Genomic DNA, 14,884 nt, shown 5'->3' with positions numbered 1-14,884 from the left:
GCTATATTGACAAAAAGGTTGAGAAGCACTGTTCTAGCTATATGTGACTCCATACACCTGTCTCTACCTTGGAAGCTTCTGTCTGAATCTTAGCTTTGGTTTTTTTTTTTTTTTTTTTTTTTTGAGGCAGAGTCTTGCTCTGTCGCCCAGGCTGGAGTGCAGTGGCCGGATCTCGGCACACTGCGAACTCCGCCTCCCGGGTTCATGCCATTCTCCTGCCTCAGCCTCCCGAGTAGCTGGGACTACAGGCGCCCGCCACCTCGTCCGGCTAGTTTTTTGTATTTTTTTAGTAGAGACGGGGTTTCACTGTGTTAACCAGGATGGTCTCGATCTCCTGACCTCGGGTTTAAGAATAATATTTTTCTGATGGAAAACTTCTTGGTTCATTATACAAAGTTGAAGAAACTGAGAAAGATGTGAATAAAATTTATCTGGAGGTTACCAATATTACTATTTTAAAATATTAATATTTAATATTTTAATCTATGTTTTTAGGTTTGTGTTCTGCCCTTCTTACATAATTGTCATTGTAGGATTATCATTGTTCATCTGAGCCAAGGACCACCCTGAAATATCCCTTGTGTTATGGTCTCATGCAGGGGTTTGCCATGCCTGCAAGTGTGTTTGTGATCCCACATGTATCAGGTGCCTGGCTGCTCTGGGACTTGCAGTAATTGTCTCTTGTTTGTTTCAGGTGTGATCCCCTGGGCCCATTTGCTGTCGGGGGAGAAGACTTAGACCCTTTTGGGTGAGTACTGCTGGGGAGGTGGCAGCAACACAACTTGCTCTTGTGGCTTTTCAGCCCCAGTTCATCTTCTAATTTTAGAGTTTTCAGTCAGTCTCTTCCTTTGGGGTGGAGGAGGGAGTTGTTGCTGAGCGGCTGAGAAAGCACTGCCACATGCGCTGCCCCTCCTCAGCTAGAGCAGTGCAGGAGAGCGCTGAGTGTTGGCAGGGAGGTGAGCAGGCCCAGCAGGCAGCTCTTCTGCCATTTCCCAGTCCCCCTGCCCACCCTAGTTTATCAACTGTATAGTGAAGAGCACATGGTGGGCCTTAGGGCAGCTCAGGGCTATTCAGAGATTACCCCACTTGATAAAGGGAGCCTCTGAGCCCCATTAGACTCTGGATGGTTCTTATCATGCATCCAACAAAGTTACTATAGCCTCTGCTCTCCACTCTCTTCCCTGAATGATTCCAACTAGATTTTAACCTCTTCTGCAAAGTGATCCCAACTTCAGCATCTCATTCGTAGACAGTGGGAATATAACTAAGCAGTGACCTCAAAATTTTGGGAACCATCAGCTCATTCATCCTAGTTTGAGCACATGAGGTCAGGTCCATGGAACTCCATGAGGGACAGATGCTGTCAGGAGCCAGACTTAGGCAATCTACAGGCAGTCAGAAATTGCCCTGAGGCCCTTAAGGGAAAGAGCAGAAAAAACCAACATCACGAATTTTCTGAATGCTATTATTAGTCCTTAAACCTAAAGTAGCACCCTGCAGAACCTTGTGAGTGCACTGAAGTTGACCTTGGCAAGTTCTGGCTCTTGGTCTTGATCAAGTTGGCCCTCTTGGGTATAGGATGTGGCAGGGATCTCAATTTTGAGGAGCCTTACAGAACCAAAAGCACTGTGCAGAAGAACCAACCCCTGCAGAGCCAAAAGTACTCAGCTGTGAAGCATGCTCTTCGTATAGGCTTTGTGTTCTTGCCCTTGCCCACTTTTTGCTGGCTCTCAGGCAGCCATCCACATGTCTGCTTGGGCCATCCACATTAGAAAACCCAGCCATTCTTGGTCCATTCTCACCTCCCTCACCTGTTCTCCAGCGGCAGTCCTTGCCACACCTGCTTACCCAACTTTTCTTCTTGCCTTAGGCATCGGAGAGGTGGCATGATTGTGGATCCCCTGAGATCTGGCTTCCCAAGAGCACTTATTGACCCTTCCTCAGGCCTCCCAAACCGGCTTCCTCCAGGCGCTGTGCCCCCAGGAGCTCGCTTTGACCCCTTTGGACCCATTGGGACCAGCCCACCTGGGTAGGTAGTCACTCAGGTATGCTGAGAAGTAGGACCTGATGGCAGCTTGGCTCAGTGTGGCAGCAACGAAGGTTTCTAGCCCCAGGCACACAGTTGCCGCTGCCTTCACCTGTTGCTGCCAGGAGAGTGGAGCCTCCTCCAGGTCCCTGCCTGATGCCTCCCTGGAGCCTTCTAGGAGCTCCCTATCCCTCAATGCCTCTCTTTCCCCAGCTCCCCTCTGGGGAGGACTCAAAGTAGGAGGAGGAACTAATAGTTCTTGAAAGTTAAGTATGTGTCAGAAACTCATTGGATCCTTTCTTCAGGAGTCTTGGGTAGATAGTGGTGTCTACATTTTATAGATGCAGAAAGTGAGACCCTGAAAGATTAGGTAACTTATACCAAGTGGGGGAGTCAGGATTCAAACCCAGGCTGTCTGGCTCTTGAGTGCATGTTTTTAAATTCCTCACACCACCACATCATTTTGAAGGGCAGGTTCCCTCAGTGCAGGGTCACGTCTGCCCATGTCCCCCTGGTCTCTCCATCACTCCAACTCATCAGCCCCTCTTTCCATTCCAGACCTAGCCCAGACCATCTCCCCCCGCCGGGCTACGATGACATGTACCTGTGAAGGCCTCAAGAATGTAACATCCCAGGCTTCCCTCCACTCTCCTGGAGCTGCCACTGCTGTCCCCATCAGCAACCATGTTCTTGCAGGCTGGGGGCAAGGGATTCTGCTCTTATGTTTGCAGGCCGGCGGGGATAGCCTTCCCACCCCTTATCAGAGCCAAGACACCTGCTGCAGCTCTCCACCTAGCTGCGGATAGCTCCCAAAGAGAAATCAGTGTGTCTCTTTCACCACCAGCTCCTCCCCTTTCACCACCAACTCCTCCCCACTTCCCAAGGGAGACTCCGGCAACCTTCAGCAACATATATCCTCGACCAGATGCAGTGCTATAAGAACAGAATGCATTTTGGATGTTATTATTAAGAACCAAATGTCAATACAGAATTCCTGTTGCCGGCTTCCCACTTTTCTTTTTACATTAATGCATAGCTCCTTCCATTTATGAGACTTTAGAGTTTGAGTTTGTGTAGGGCTGAATGTCTCTTTTTCCTGCCCAGGGCCCATTCTTGCTTCTCAGGCACCTTCCGTTCATTAATTGCCATTGCTCCTGACATCACTAAGATGGGTCCCCATCTGGCTGCATGAATGGAAGTGACTGGAATCCCATAGGCCACAAGGATGACTTTCACAAGGGCAGGAACATTGTGGAAAGACTGCATCATTCTGATGAGGCAAAATCCTCCAGCTATTCCTGTCTGGGCCAGTTTTGTAGGTCCATCTGTGCATGGGCAGCAGTAGTCAAAAAGCCAAGGAAAAAACAGAGCAGACCTGAAGGCTAATCTTATTTTTGCCACTAACTTAGTGACTGACCCTAAGCAAGTCCCTTCTCCTCTTAGGGCCTTGTGCCAACCCTATGAAATTGGAGGTGGCTTTCTTGCTCTAAGCATTTGGATGTCTCATTCTGTGTTTGGTAACCCCTGTAAACTGGGGCAGAGGAAAAGAATGATGATTCAAGGCCATACTTCCCTTGAACCTTGTGTGGTTCTTGCCTAACTCTGGTTTTTGGACCCCATGGGGCCCAGACCGAGCACAGGAGCTTGGACTACATCTGAGTATGGTGTTGAACTTCGGGAGGAGCAGGGAGTCCTGTGCCTTGTATCCTGGCCCACCTGACCTTTGGTGTTCTCCGGATCCTTTTCAGCCCGAGGCCTGACAGATGCGGGCAGTGATGAGCCCTGTTCTGGAGTGGAAAGAGCATGATAGAGCACCAGGCTAAGAGGCACGAGATCAAGGCGGTAGTCACTTCCGCTCTGCAGCTAGCATTTCAACCATATGTGGGTCCTTTCATTTCTCAGCTCCTTGGATTCCTTCCCCTAAATTAGGACCTATTATTTACCTGTAGGTAAAGAAGGTACCGTAGCTCTTCTGAGGTATCTGCTGGGCTGTTTTCTGTAGCCTAAGATTTCTTATCTTCTTAGCCTGAAAACAGGTAGATGAAAACTAAACCGATGCCTAGGCCCAGGGTCAGTCTCAGATGGAAGCTGGGCCTGGGTGGGGAGGCTGTCCTGCGCAACAACCTGGGTACTTCTGTCAGTCCCCATGGCAAGCAGTGATTTAGTAAAAGACCCCAGAGACAGGGAAGCCAACCACCTTGAAACCTTTAGAACATCTCTGCTTTGAAGAAAGACCCAGAGATCAGGCAGAGGTGCAGATTCAATCATTATTCATAACCTTTGAGAGCTGGCAAATGGGAGGAATGTTAGTTTTTGTTTTGGAATTGGACCATACTTGCAACCAAAAGGACTTAGAGCAGTTTGCTCATAAAAACATCCTTTATTATAAAAGGAAATATTTAAAGGATGATAGAGACCATCAGACAGAACCAGGGAAGGTAGATAACTTTTAGGATCTTGATGTGAGGAAAAGATAAAATTTAAACAATAAATTTGCCACTTAGATTTTCTAGTAGCAAAGGTCAAAAAGATAGTCATATACAAAATTCTGTTTTCTGAAAACAAAATTGTGATTCATCTGCAGAATCAGCCATTTTCTGTGAGTTTCCTTGCATCAAGGACACTGAGAAACACAGTCATTTTCTTTGGTGTTCTATGGGAGGAAGTGAATAGAGCCTTTAGGAACTTCCCTGGTCAAGCTGATGGTGCTTATTTTGGTCTGGGCCACTTCCCTCCTTCCAGTCATGAGTAATCATCAAGCAGGAGGTTGGAACGTTTCAGGTGTATATTTTGTAGAACCCAAAAGATTGGAGCCTTAGCAATAAACATCAGCACTAAGTGACCTGTTCCTCCTTTTTTAAATAACAGCTTTATTGAGATATAATTTACATACCCATAATTTACATACCTGTTTAAAGTATGCAATTCAGTGGATTTAGTGTGTTCACAGTGTTGCACATCCACCACCGTTTCTAATTCCAGAACATTTTCACCACCTCAGAAAGAAACCACACACCATTACCTTGCCCCCAGCCCCAGGCAACCACTAACATCTATCTCTAAAGATTTCTTTTTGTTTTTTCTGGACAGTTCTCATAAATGGAATCACTCAATATTATGGCCTTGTGTGTCTGGCTTCTTTCATTTCATGTGATGGTTTCAGGATTCATTCATGCTGTAGCATGTATCCATGGTATGGATATATCACATTTTGCTTATCCTTTTATCAGTTGATGGACAGTTGGGTTGTTTCTACAAAAAGGCTATTATGAGTAATGCAGCCAAGAACACTTGTGTACCAGTTTTTGAGTTTTCAGTTGTTTGAGTTTCAGATGTTTTCAGTTCATTTGGGTATATACCAAGGAGTGGAATTGCTGATTCACATGGTAGCTCTATATTCTACTTTGTGAGGAATTGTCAGACAGTTTTCCACGGAAGCTGTACCATTTTACATTTCCACTGGTAATTTATGAGGGTTCCAGTTTCTCCACATCCTCACCAACACTTGTTATTTTTCATGCTTATGGCCATCCTAGTTAGTGTGAAGTGGCATCTTATTATGGTCTTCTCTTCCATTTTTTAAAAAAGAATTTTGACTTACACCACGCAAGGCAGAGACCAGAATCAGTGCCCCTTGGGGAGCAGTCTATGGTTTTGATAATCACCACCTTGGGATGAACATGGCTGGTGAGCTGCAGAGGAGTTGATTAGACTTTTGGGGATGGTTCTGGGCTGGATGTGATATAGGGCAGGTTCTGTCTCTAGAGAAAGTTCTCATGACCTTTTCAGATCTAATGAGATTCACATCATCACTTCGGTTTGGTTTGAAATTTCTTTGTTTATCCAGTGAATTACAAGTGGAATAAAGATCTAGTTCTAAATTGTCTTTTGGTGGTGAAGTGCTGTAGACCATCTCGGACCATTTCTATGATGTACCAGCAGCCCCCACATCTCACCTTCTCTTCCTAGGCTTGTCTCTTCCCCAATTCTTAATAGTTAGGTGTGTTTCTTACTGCATTCATCTCCTCAGTCATCAGCATCTGTCAGCCTTCATTGTGAAGTCATGCGTCTCTCGAGACCGAAACTCCGAGAATGTATTGTGCTCACAGCGGAGGTGGTGTGCCTGTGCTGGCTGGTCATTAGTTGTTGACATGTAGTTAGAAAATAGGTAGCAAGCTCCACGCAGCCTCACTCTTTGGAACCTCGTTTCTCCTATGGCCTCCCTTTCTACTGTTGTTAGTAACATTCTGTTAATGATCCATGCCTCTCTTCACAGGAGAAAATTAGAATCTGTGGAGCAGTTTGTATTCTTTGTCACCTAAATTTGTCTACTTCTGTACGTTTCCAATAAGGCTCCACCAGGGCAAGGGAAGATTCCCCACATGTGTATCGCCAGCTGTTTCTGTCATAAAACTTGTATGTGTGTAAACCACTATTGACTTTTTGTACCAAAGGAGATACTCAAAGACAGACATCCAAGTCCCCAGCCCTTTATTGCCCTTGGGATACCACAAGGCACAGATATAGGCAGCTGCTGTGTGGCTCTGGAGTTCCTAATCCCCAGATTGTAGCAATGATGATGTGATCCTGCTGCTCTCTGGACCATAACCTTTTTGGTTACAAAAGGTAAATTTCTGTTTACTGCAGCTGAGCCCCAGGACTAATGCGTCCCTGCATTAACCCCAGGACACATGCACCAAGTCACTGCAGCCATGCTTGGTCCTGAATCTGTCCTGGAGGGTGGGTCAAAAGGCAAGTGTGGCAGGTAGGATGGTAGGCAGGGAGGGGTGGCAAGGCCTAGCTGACTGAGGACAGACCCAGCAACAATGATAGGAGATTTGAACACCGCACAAGTGGCAGTGCCTGTGGGAGGTGCAAAGTGGAAGGCCCAGCCCCTGCTTAGAGGAGCATGAGGCTGATGGTGCAGTGCAGTAGAAGACACTGGATGGCCATTTGAACAGCTGTGCTCCAGATGAGCCACCTAAGGTGAGTGTTGTGAGAGTCACCATGGGTTTAGAGGGGCAAGGTAATGAGAGGATGCTGCTGACACAAACAGTTCTCCATGAGATTTGTGTACACTTAAAGTGTGAGAATCTCACATGTACTATGCCTTTTTCCTTTACATGAATATCAAGTACAAAGAATTGAGTCAGTCAGTCCTCTTGGTTAGTGGCACATTAGAACTCTGATTTGAGGTTTTCATTGATTTTTCCCCCAGGATCCACTCCATTCCTTTGCCCCCATGGGTCACTCAAATGTGTTTCATATATCTTTTAAAATTCGGCACCTTTATAGCATACATTGTATCTTCAAATCATAACCATAATGAGGTGTTATCTCCATTTCCTATACCAGAAAAGAAAGGATTGGAAAGGTCCAGTAATTTGCTCAAGGTCAAGCAGGAGTCTCAGACTCTGTCAAGCATGGGTTACTCACAGCCTTCCCTTTGTCAGTGTGTGGCCATCCTAATCTGCAAAATGAGCATCACCCCTATCTGCAGGATTCTTGCAAGATCCAACCAAATAATGTGTCTTATTAACAGAGAGTTGGGGCTCGGTGGGTGCTTGCTGCAATTGTTACTGAAGTCATATGGGTAGATAAGGGTGGGACTCAAGGACAAGAGAAGAACCTTGGAATATCCCCCGGTGCAGGAAATAAGCATTTGTCTGGTGCACACAGTGTGCTAGGCTTCTCCTCATCGCATGTAGTACCCCTGACAACCCCAGGGTAAACACAGCTAGTGGCATTAGTTGAGATGCTGCACATACCCCCTGGGGTGGCAGAATCATGATTGGAACCCATGTCAGTGCTCTTTTCAGTAGAACTGCTTTGCCCAGACCTCACATCCTCTCTAGGTGAGGTGCATGGGTCCCTGGGCAAAACCCATTCCAGAAGCTGGGAAACCACATCAGGACTTGTGTTCTTCATAATCCCCAGGATGGTCTTAAGGCTCCTCAGTCAGTCCTGTTTGCACAGCGTGCCTTATGCTCCTGAGTACTTCCACCTGCAGCCACAGTGCCCAGAGCACGTGGTTAGGAGGAGCATCTGAAACCACCTGCACAACCTTCATTCCACAGAGGAAGAAACAGGCTCAAGAAGCCCATATGTGATGGGGAGCTCCTAAGAGGCTTCCCTGGGCCACAGGAATGGGCTCAGACTTTGCGCAGGGCTCTGTCACCTGGCCCCATGTGCTGCTCACCTCAGCCTTCTGAGTTCAGTAGGATGGCAGCTACTCTTCCCTATTGACAGGTGAAAAAGCAGGTCCACAGCTGTTGAGTGACTTTCCCAAGGCCACACAGACCACAAATTGTGGCTCCAAGTCCAAGGCATTTCCAGTGAGCACTGCCCAAATCAGTCATGGAGGTCCCTGAGTGACAAAAATATGAGGGACCCCTTCTTTCCCCGTCCCAGTTCCCGCAGCTAGGCTGAGAAGAGGAAGGTGCCATACAGGTTCAGCACCCTGGTCAGCGGCCAGCCTCCCTAAAGGCGCTGGAGGAGGCCTTTGGAGCTACGTCAGGTCAGTGTCTGCTGCTTCCTCACCCAGGATGGCCCACTCCTGGGGACAGGCAGGCATCCTGAGAGGAGGGGGTCTGGACCTAGGCTTCTTGCCACCCAATACAGAGCCCTGCCCTCTCCTCCTTCAGAAGGAAGCATGGGAGCAGTTCCATCCTCTAGGTTTCTTGGTTCTCAGGACAGAAATTCAAGTGAGAAGCCTATGAAGAGAGAGATGGCCCAGGGGCCCTTGGCCATGGTGGCCTTGGACAAGTTTGGCTTTCCCCCTCTGTAAAATGTAGATAAGGATGGACCCACCTCCCCAAGATCCTGCCTGTGAGAGTCCATGACTAAGTGGGCCATGGGCTGGACTGAGTTCAGTGCTCCCCTAACCTGCCCTCCTCCTCTTCCCCACAGAGCTTCCCAATTTACATGTAAACCACGGGCATCAAAGTGACAGCTGATAGCCCAGGTTTGCCCACAAATGTGCTCTGACTGGCTGCATTTTATTAAATTTGAAAGATGCATGATGGCAGCTATTAAATTTGAGTTTTGACTCTGTTCTTTACCAGTGGTGTGACCTTCGGCAAGTCATGTAATCTGGCTATGCCAAAGCATCCTCATATGTCAAATGGAGGTAGTGATAGGACCCCTCTATAGGATTGTTGTGAGTTTTAAGTGATCTAGTACATGTAGAGACATAGATGAGGGCTTGGCACAGAGAGAACACTATTGCTTAAAAATTGGGTGACTTAATGTGTGTAATAAGTAACTGGTTCATTGCAGTGTACAAACATGAAGTGTTTTCTTTTTATCCAGCTGACCTCTATCAAATACTCCTTTCTTATCTCAACATCTTGGGCCCAGCCAGTAAATAACTGGGCACTTTGGTTTTCAAACTCAGTCCAGCCCAGCTTAAACTTTCCAACTCCCAAACTTCCAAGAGGTAGTCTCTGGCTTCTTCTGAGGTCTCTTGCTCCTCCAGTGTGGTGGGTGAGGGGGAGGAAGGGAGAAAAGTAAAGTTTCTTCAATGGCCATGATGATGTTGGTGAGAGGAGATTTTGTTTTTTGTTTTTTTGTTTTTTTAAGTAACAGAGTCTCTGTTGCCCAGGCTGGAGTGCAGTGGCATGGTCAAAGCTCACTGCAGCCTTAAACTCCTGGCCTCAAGTGATCCTCAAGATGGAGTCTTGCTATGTTGCCCAAGCTGGTCTTGAACTCCTGGCCTCATGTGATCCTTCCGCCTCAGCCTCTGGAGTAGCTGAGATTACAGGCACAAGCCACTATGCCTAGCTACAGGTGTTCTTACTCTAATTCATACTAGGGTTTTGGGTTTGGTTTGGTTTGGTTTGATGCTGAGGTTTTCAGTAGACTATATGGATAATTTGGGGGTGGTGGCGAATTATCTGGACCCTCAGAGAGGAGTGGGGATCTCTGTCCTATCTAAGAGGCTCACAGCCCATCTCTTTGACGTAGTATGCTGGGCTGCAGTCACCTGTGCCACCCACAGCTCAGCCTCCTCTCACCTCGCTGCATCAGTGCTTGGAGCCCCAGGAACACTGGGGTCCTCTACCTACCTACAAGGGCCTTAGGACACTGCGAGGGGAGGTAGGACTGTCCCTCCTCCTCCCTAATCCCCAATACCACCATCCCTTCAAGTCAGCATGGGCTGTTCCCACAGGGGCCTTCCCACCTCAGGAATTCTCTGGTCAGAAATAGACCTCATCTCCATGTTCACAAACTCTTCTGAGCTCTAGAAGATACATTTCAAGAATACCCTCCTTACATTGTTTATCTGTTCAGTGCAGTGGCTCCAAAACCTAGCACAGAGTGCTCAAATCTTTGTTGAAAGAATGAATAAAGGGTGCTTGGATGGGTAACACTCAGGTGGTCCACAGGCCCTGCAGCTTAGCCCTGCAGCTGGGAGGCAGGCATCAGTCCCCTTCTTAAGTGATTTAGTAAGTCCTGGGCAGGGGGAAGGGTGTGGAGGTCTGGTCCCAGCAGGTGGCATCTCATTGGACACTCCCTTGTCCTCAACCACCATTCTCAGGCAGCGGGATAATCCCTTTCAGCATTCTTTTACCCACACAAAGGTCCAGCAGTCCAGCTGCTCTTGAAAATTCAGGAGTTCTGGTAACCCTGAGCCCATCCACCACAGGGCATCAGCCAGCAGGAATTGAAGCAGACCTCCCCTTTAATCCTGCCGCTGTCACAGCCACCTGCTTAGTTTGTTAATGTCACCTGCCGAGCCCTGCAGGCATTTGCACTTGGGTCCCTGCTTTAATCTGATGAGGAAGGGTGGGGACTGTCAGGAGGAGAGTCAGCAGTAGTAACAACTCTTCCGTGGGTGCCTAACCCCCATGAGTGACCTCAATAAAATGAAATGCGGACACAAAAAGGAATCAAAAAGAGAGGAATAGGGGGAGATTGGAGGAAGAGAAGAAAGATGAGATGGGAGAGAAATGGCTTTTCCTAAATGCCCTTGGCCCTAAGTCAGTACTGACCCAGACACTGAGCCACCCGGGAAGAGGTTGGCATGGAAGCCGCCTTCTTCCTCTGCCCTCCCTGCTCCCCTGGGGCCAGCTTTCCTTCCACTCACTAACCTCCCTGTCAGCCCAGGAGAGCAGCGGCCGCCACCTTGACCTTGGTGGCTCAAGAGTCCAAGTAGGGACAGGTTGTTGAGATGAAGTACCTGGAGCTTGAGGTCATGTCCTCTGGCTGCAGCAGGATCTCTGAGAGAAGGGCTGGGGGTACTGGAGTCCACAGTCCCATGGACGGGCCTCCCCAGTGCCAGTGTCACCCCTAAGTACATGACATCAGAAGATTCTTCTTGCCACACACATCTGCAAGCAATTATAGTGGCTGACAGTGACCTCTCTCCATGTGCTATACATTGTCTCTGTGTGAACTGAGTCTTCATAATGGCCCTGTGACTTCAGTACTGTGGTTGTCCCCATTCTATAGATGATGAAACGCTGAGGCATGCCCTTCAGTATGCCTCATCCCACACTTCAGCCCAGAATGCAGACCTCCCTTCCACCCCCTGCCATCCCCTCCCCACTCCCACCAACCCCCCCCCCTCCACCACCACCACCACAGTGCATGCCAGGCTGTGTAGGCCTCTGAGCCTCTGCTTATGCTGTTCCTCTGCCCTGAGTGCCTTTCCTTCTCTCCACTCTCTTCACACTGGTACTGCCTCATTGTTTTAAGATTCCCATTAGACACACCCTTCTTTCCTGGAAGAAAGGTGACGCCTTCTGACCCCAGTTCAATCAGATCTCTCCTCCACACACAGAGTCCACTGTGCATGACCGTCACAGCAGCAGTCACTGTCCTGTTTCCCCAGACAGCCTGTGACCAACTCAAGAGCAGGGTCTGTGTGTACCCTACAGCGCCTAGCTCAGGGAGGAATGCAGATTGTGTGTGAATGAATGAATGAACAAACGAACACGAATAGCTAACATCAAGCAATTATGGGGTGCCAGGCACCGTGCTAAGTGCTTTACAGGTATCATTTTATTTTCTGCTCACCACAGCCTTATGGGGAAGGCACTGTTATTAGCACCACCCTTTTACAGATGAGGAAACAGGCTAAGAGGCATTAAACTACAACCAAGCATCCAGGCAGTCCCACTCATCTGACGGACCATCCTCAGTGCATCTCCTCTGTAAGGGACTCTGCCTCTGACAAGCCCTCTGAGATTTGAGTAGGGAGAAAGCTCAGAATCACTTGGCCCTCTGGGAGGAGGAAGATGGTCATCCTGCAACCCTCTGCACCATTTAGGTGTCCTGGTCCTGTCCATTTGCTCATGGAACAGCTTGATCTAGAAGATAAATAATGTGGCAAAGAGGGTTTTTGGGCCAAAGACAAGAAGATACCACAGGGCCAGGGTTGTTACTGTCTTTAGCCAGGCTTCTGGCCATTGGGACATTGGCTCCCCTCAAAGCGGGGGTTGGAAGCTTGGGGAGTCTCTTGGCTAAATCCTACCCATCTCCACTATGCTCCATCCCTAAGATATCCAACACCTGACCAGTAGATGCTAACATTCCTTCACTGACAAGAAGCTCCCTACCACTCCAGCCCAAATCTCAGCAAGTTTCTCTTTCTCTAGCTGAAATGTACCTCCTGGGGACCATCAAAAGGAGTCCATTCTCCAGGAGAGACGAGCAGGCCCAGATGGAGGGCCTCCCTGACTTTGTGAGTGCTTCCTGACAGAACCTGACACAGAACCCCATTTCCTGTGGCTTCTTAATAATGCCTCCCTTCCCCCCTACTCCTGCCCCTTCAAAGCTCTCCAGACCCAGAGTACCAAGCTCTCAACTTCGGAAAGCCCTCTGCTTGTGTTCTCTGATCCCCCAGCTTTCAGAGAAAACAGAGTGGGAAGGTTTCCAATTTTCCTCTGGTAGACCAGAGAGATGGAGTAATTTGCCTAAAGGCCCACAGGGAGAAGGGGTGACCAGCAGCACCTAGTTCTCCTGGTTCCCAGCCCAGGACCACACAGTCCCCTCCAGAAATGCCAGGACAGAAACGCTTCTGGACATCTCTCCCCATCCTGCTAAGGGTGCGGGGAGCAGGAAGAATACAGAGAAACCAGCTTCACCTGGGGAGGAGAAACTTGATTGTTGCTGTGAGGTTGGCATCCTGGGAACTGCAAGGCCTGTGGCTGGTGGAGAAACAGAAAATATCGTCAATCATCCAGAGGATGTCCTGGCTTGAAGCTGCTTTATAAGATAGGTGTCCTTGGCCTCTGGGCTAAGTCAGACAAGAGAAAGCTGTGTGTGTGTGTGTGTGTGTGTACGTGCATGCACATGTGTGTGCTCATGCACATATGCACGTGTGTGTGTATAGATATGTACATACAGGGAGGACATTTTAAAGAGAATCCCAGGGAAATTAGTGCTTATTCTCAAGGAGGGGAGCAGTAATGGTGGACTCTCAGGCAGCTGGCATTTTTGGCTGGGAGATGCCTGAGGTAAGTGAGTAGATGTGATCATGGATACTGGGGTTCCAAAGGGCCAGGCCTGGGCACTCAAGGTCCTTGGATGGGAAGAATCCAGTTGGTTTATCTCACAGGCCCCTAAACACCCAGCAAATGTCTCCCAGGTCTAGCTGGAACCTGGCTATGTCCCAAAAAGGTTGGGGGAGAAGGGTCTTCATGAGGGAGACCCCTCTAACCCTTCCACATAAAGCCCTACCAAGGCCCAGGGAGAGGAAGGCAAATGGGTTCCCAAGTTCCCAGCTGCAGGGTCCAGTGACAAAATCAGCGCCTTGAGGCATGTGATCCTTTGCACAACTGATCATCACCCCTAGAGAGGGCTCCAGGAGTTTGAGAAGGAGCCATGGGCCTTCTGGGTCCTGCATATGGCTCTGCAGCACCGGCAGGTATAGGAAGCTTTTGTTACATGTATTCATCCATTCATTCAACAATGAGCACCTATAATGTGCCAAACATGTTTCTAACACTGGGAGTACAGCAAGAACCAGTTAGACCTAAATTCCGGCTTTCATGGAGCTTGTAATCCAGTAGGGGAGGTCGTGGGTGGGAAAGACAAGTACAAGGCTCAGCCTGCTGGGTCATGATTAGTGATCAGAGAAAAATAGGGCCGCGAAGGAGAAAAGGGAATGAGGTGGGGTGGGGTACAATTTTAAATACGGTGTTCAGCAAAGGCTTCACTGAGGAGGAGATATTTGAACAAAGCCCCTAAGGAGGTGAGGGAGTGGGCCTTGCAGATATTGAGGAGAAGTACCTTCCAGGCAGAGGAAACAGCACGTCTGAAGTCCCTTGGATATAAGCGTGCCCAGTAAGGTTGAGGAATGGTCAAGAGGCAAGTGTGTCTGGGGTGAGTAAGCAAGGGGGTAAGGGGTGAGAGATAAGGTCAGAGAAGCACAGGGACCCAATTGCTTAGGGCCTTGTAGGCCACTGTGAGGGATGAACCCCGGTTTGGGGTTACCTGAAGCTTATGCAGTCCAGGGGGGGCATCTTCAAGATAGATAAATCAATTCAGGGCCTTGGAAGGGGCTTGTGCTAGAGAGAGGCCCGGACACTTAAGCTTTGCCAGTCTTGCTATAAATCTGCCACTGGTTGTGGTGAGAATTTTGGCTTTTGCCTGGAGAGGGAGCCATAGGAGAGTTTTGAGCAGAGGAGTGGCATGACCTGACCACCCTCTGGCCTTCCTCTGGCTGCTGAGTGGAGGATGAACCTGGTGGTGGGGCGGCGAGGAGGGGAGGAGAAGCGGGTAAGAGAGAAAGCCAGAACACCAGTGAGCAACCCCGGACTGGCAGTGACAGCCGAGGGTGGACAGCGATCAGATTCTGAAAGTGGAGCTGACAAGATGTGCTGATCTGGGATGTGAGGTGTGATAGGAGAA

General features: G+C 48.7%; 1 protein-coding gene across 2 annotated transcripts in view; it reads left to right on the top strand.

The window, feature by feature from the left end:
- PSMF1 (proteasome inhibitor subunit 1) overlaps window positions 1-6,458 on the top strand; it is a 48,706-nt gene extending 42,248 nt beyond the window's left edge. The window contains exons 7-9 of one of the 2 annotated variants that reach the window (XM_033185962.1): window positions 695-748; window positions 1,871-2,029; window positions 2,585-6,458. In XM_033185962.1, the coding sequence (XP_033041853.1) occupies window positions 695-748; window positions 1,871-2,029; window positions 2,585-2,636 (265 nt within the window). In that variant the 3' untranslated portion in view covers window positions 2,637-6,458. The remainder of the gene's footprint in view (window positions 1-694; window positions 749-1,870; window positions 2,030-2,584) is intronic. The other variant, XM_033185963.1, reaches the window with a different exon arrangement.
- Window positions 6,459-14,884: the final 8,426 nt, after the last annotated feature.

This window comes from Trachypithecus francoisi, unplaced genomic scaffold (genome assembly GCF_009764315.1).
Source record: "Trachypithecus francoisi isolate TF-2019V2 unplaced genomic scaffold, Tfra_2.0 Lachesis_group21, whole genome shotgun sequence".
In the NCBI taxonomy this organism is placed as follows: domain Eukaryota; kingdom Metazoa; phylum Chordata; class Mammalia; order Primates; family Cercopithecidae; genus Trachypithecus; species Trachypithecus francoisi.
This window is presented reverse-complemented; position numbering and strand designations above follow the sequence as displayed.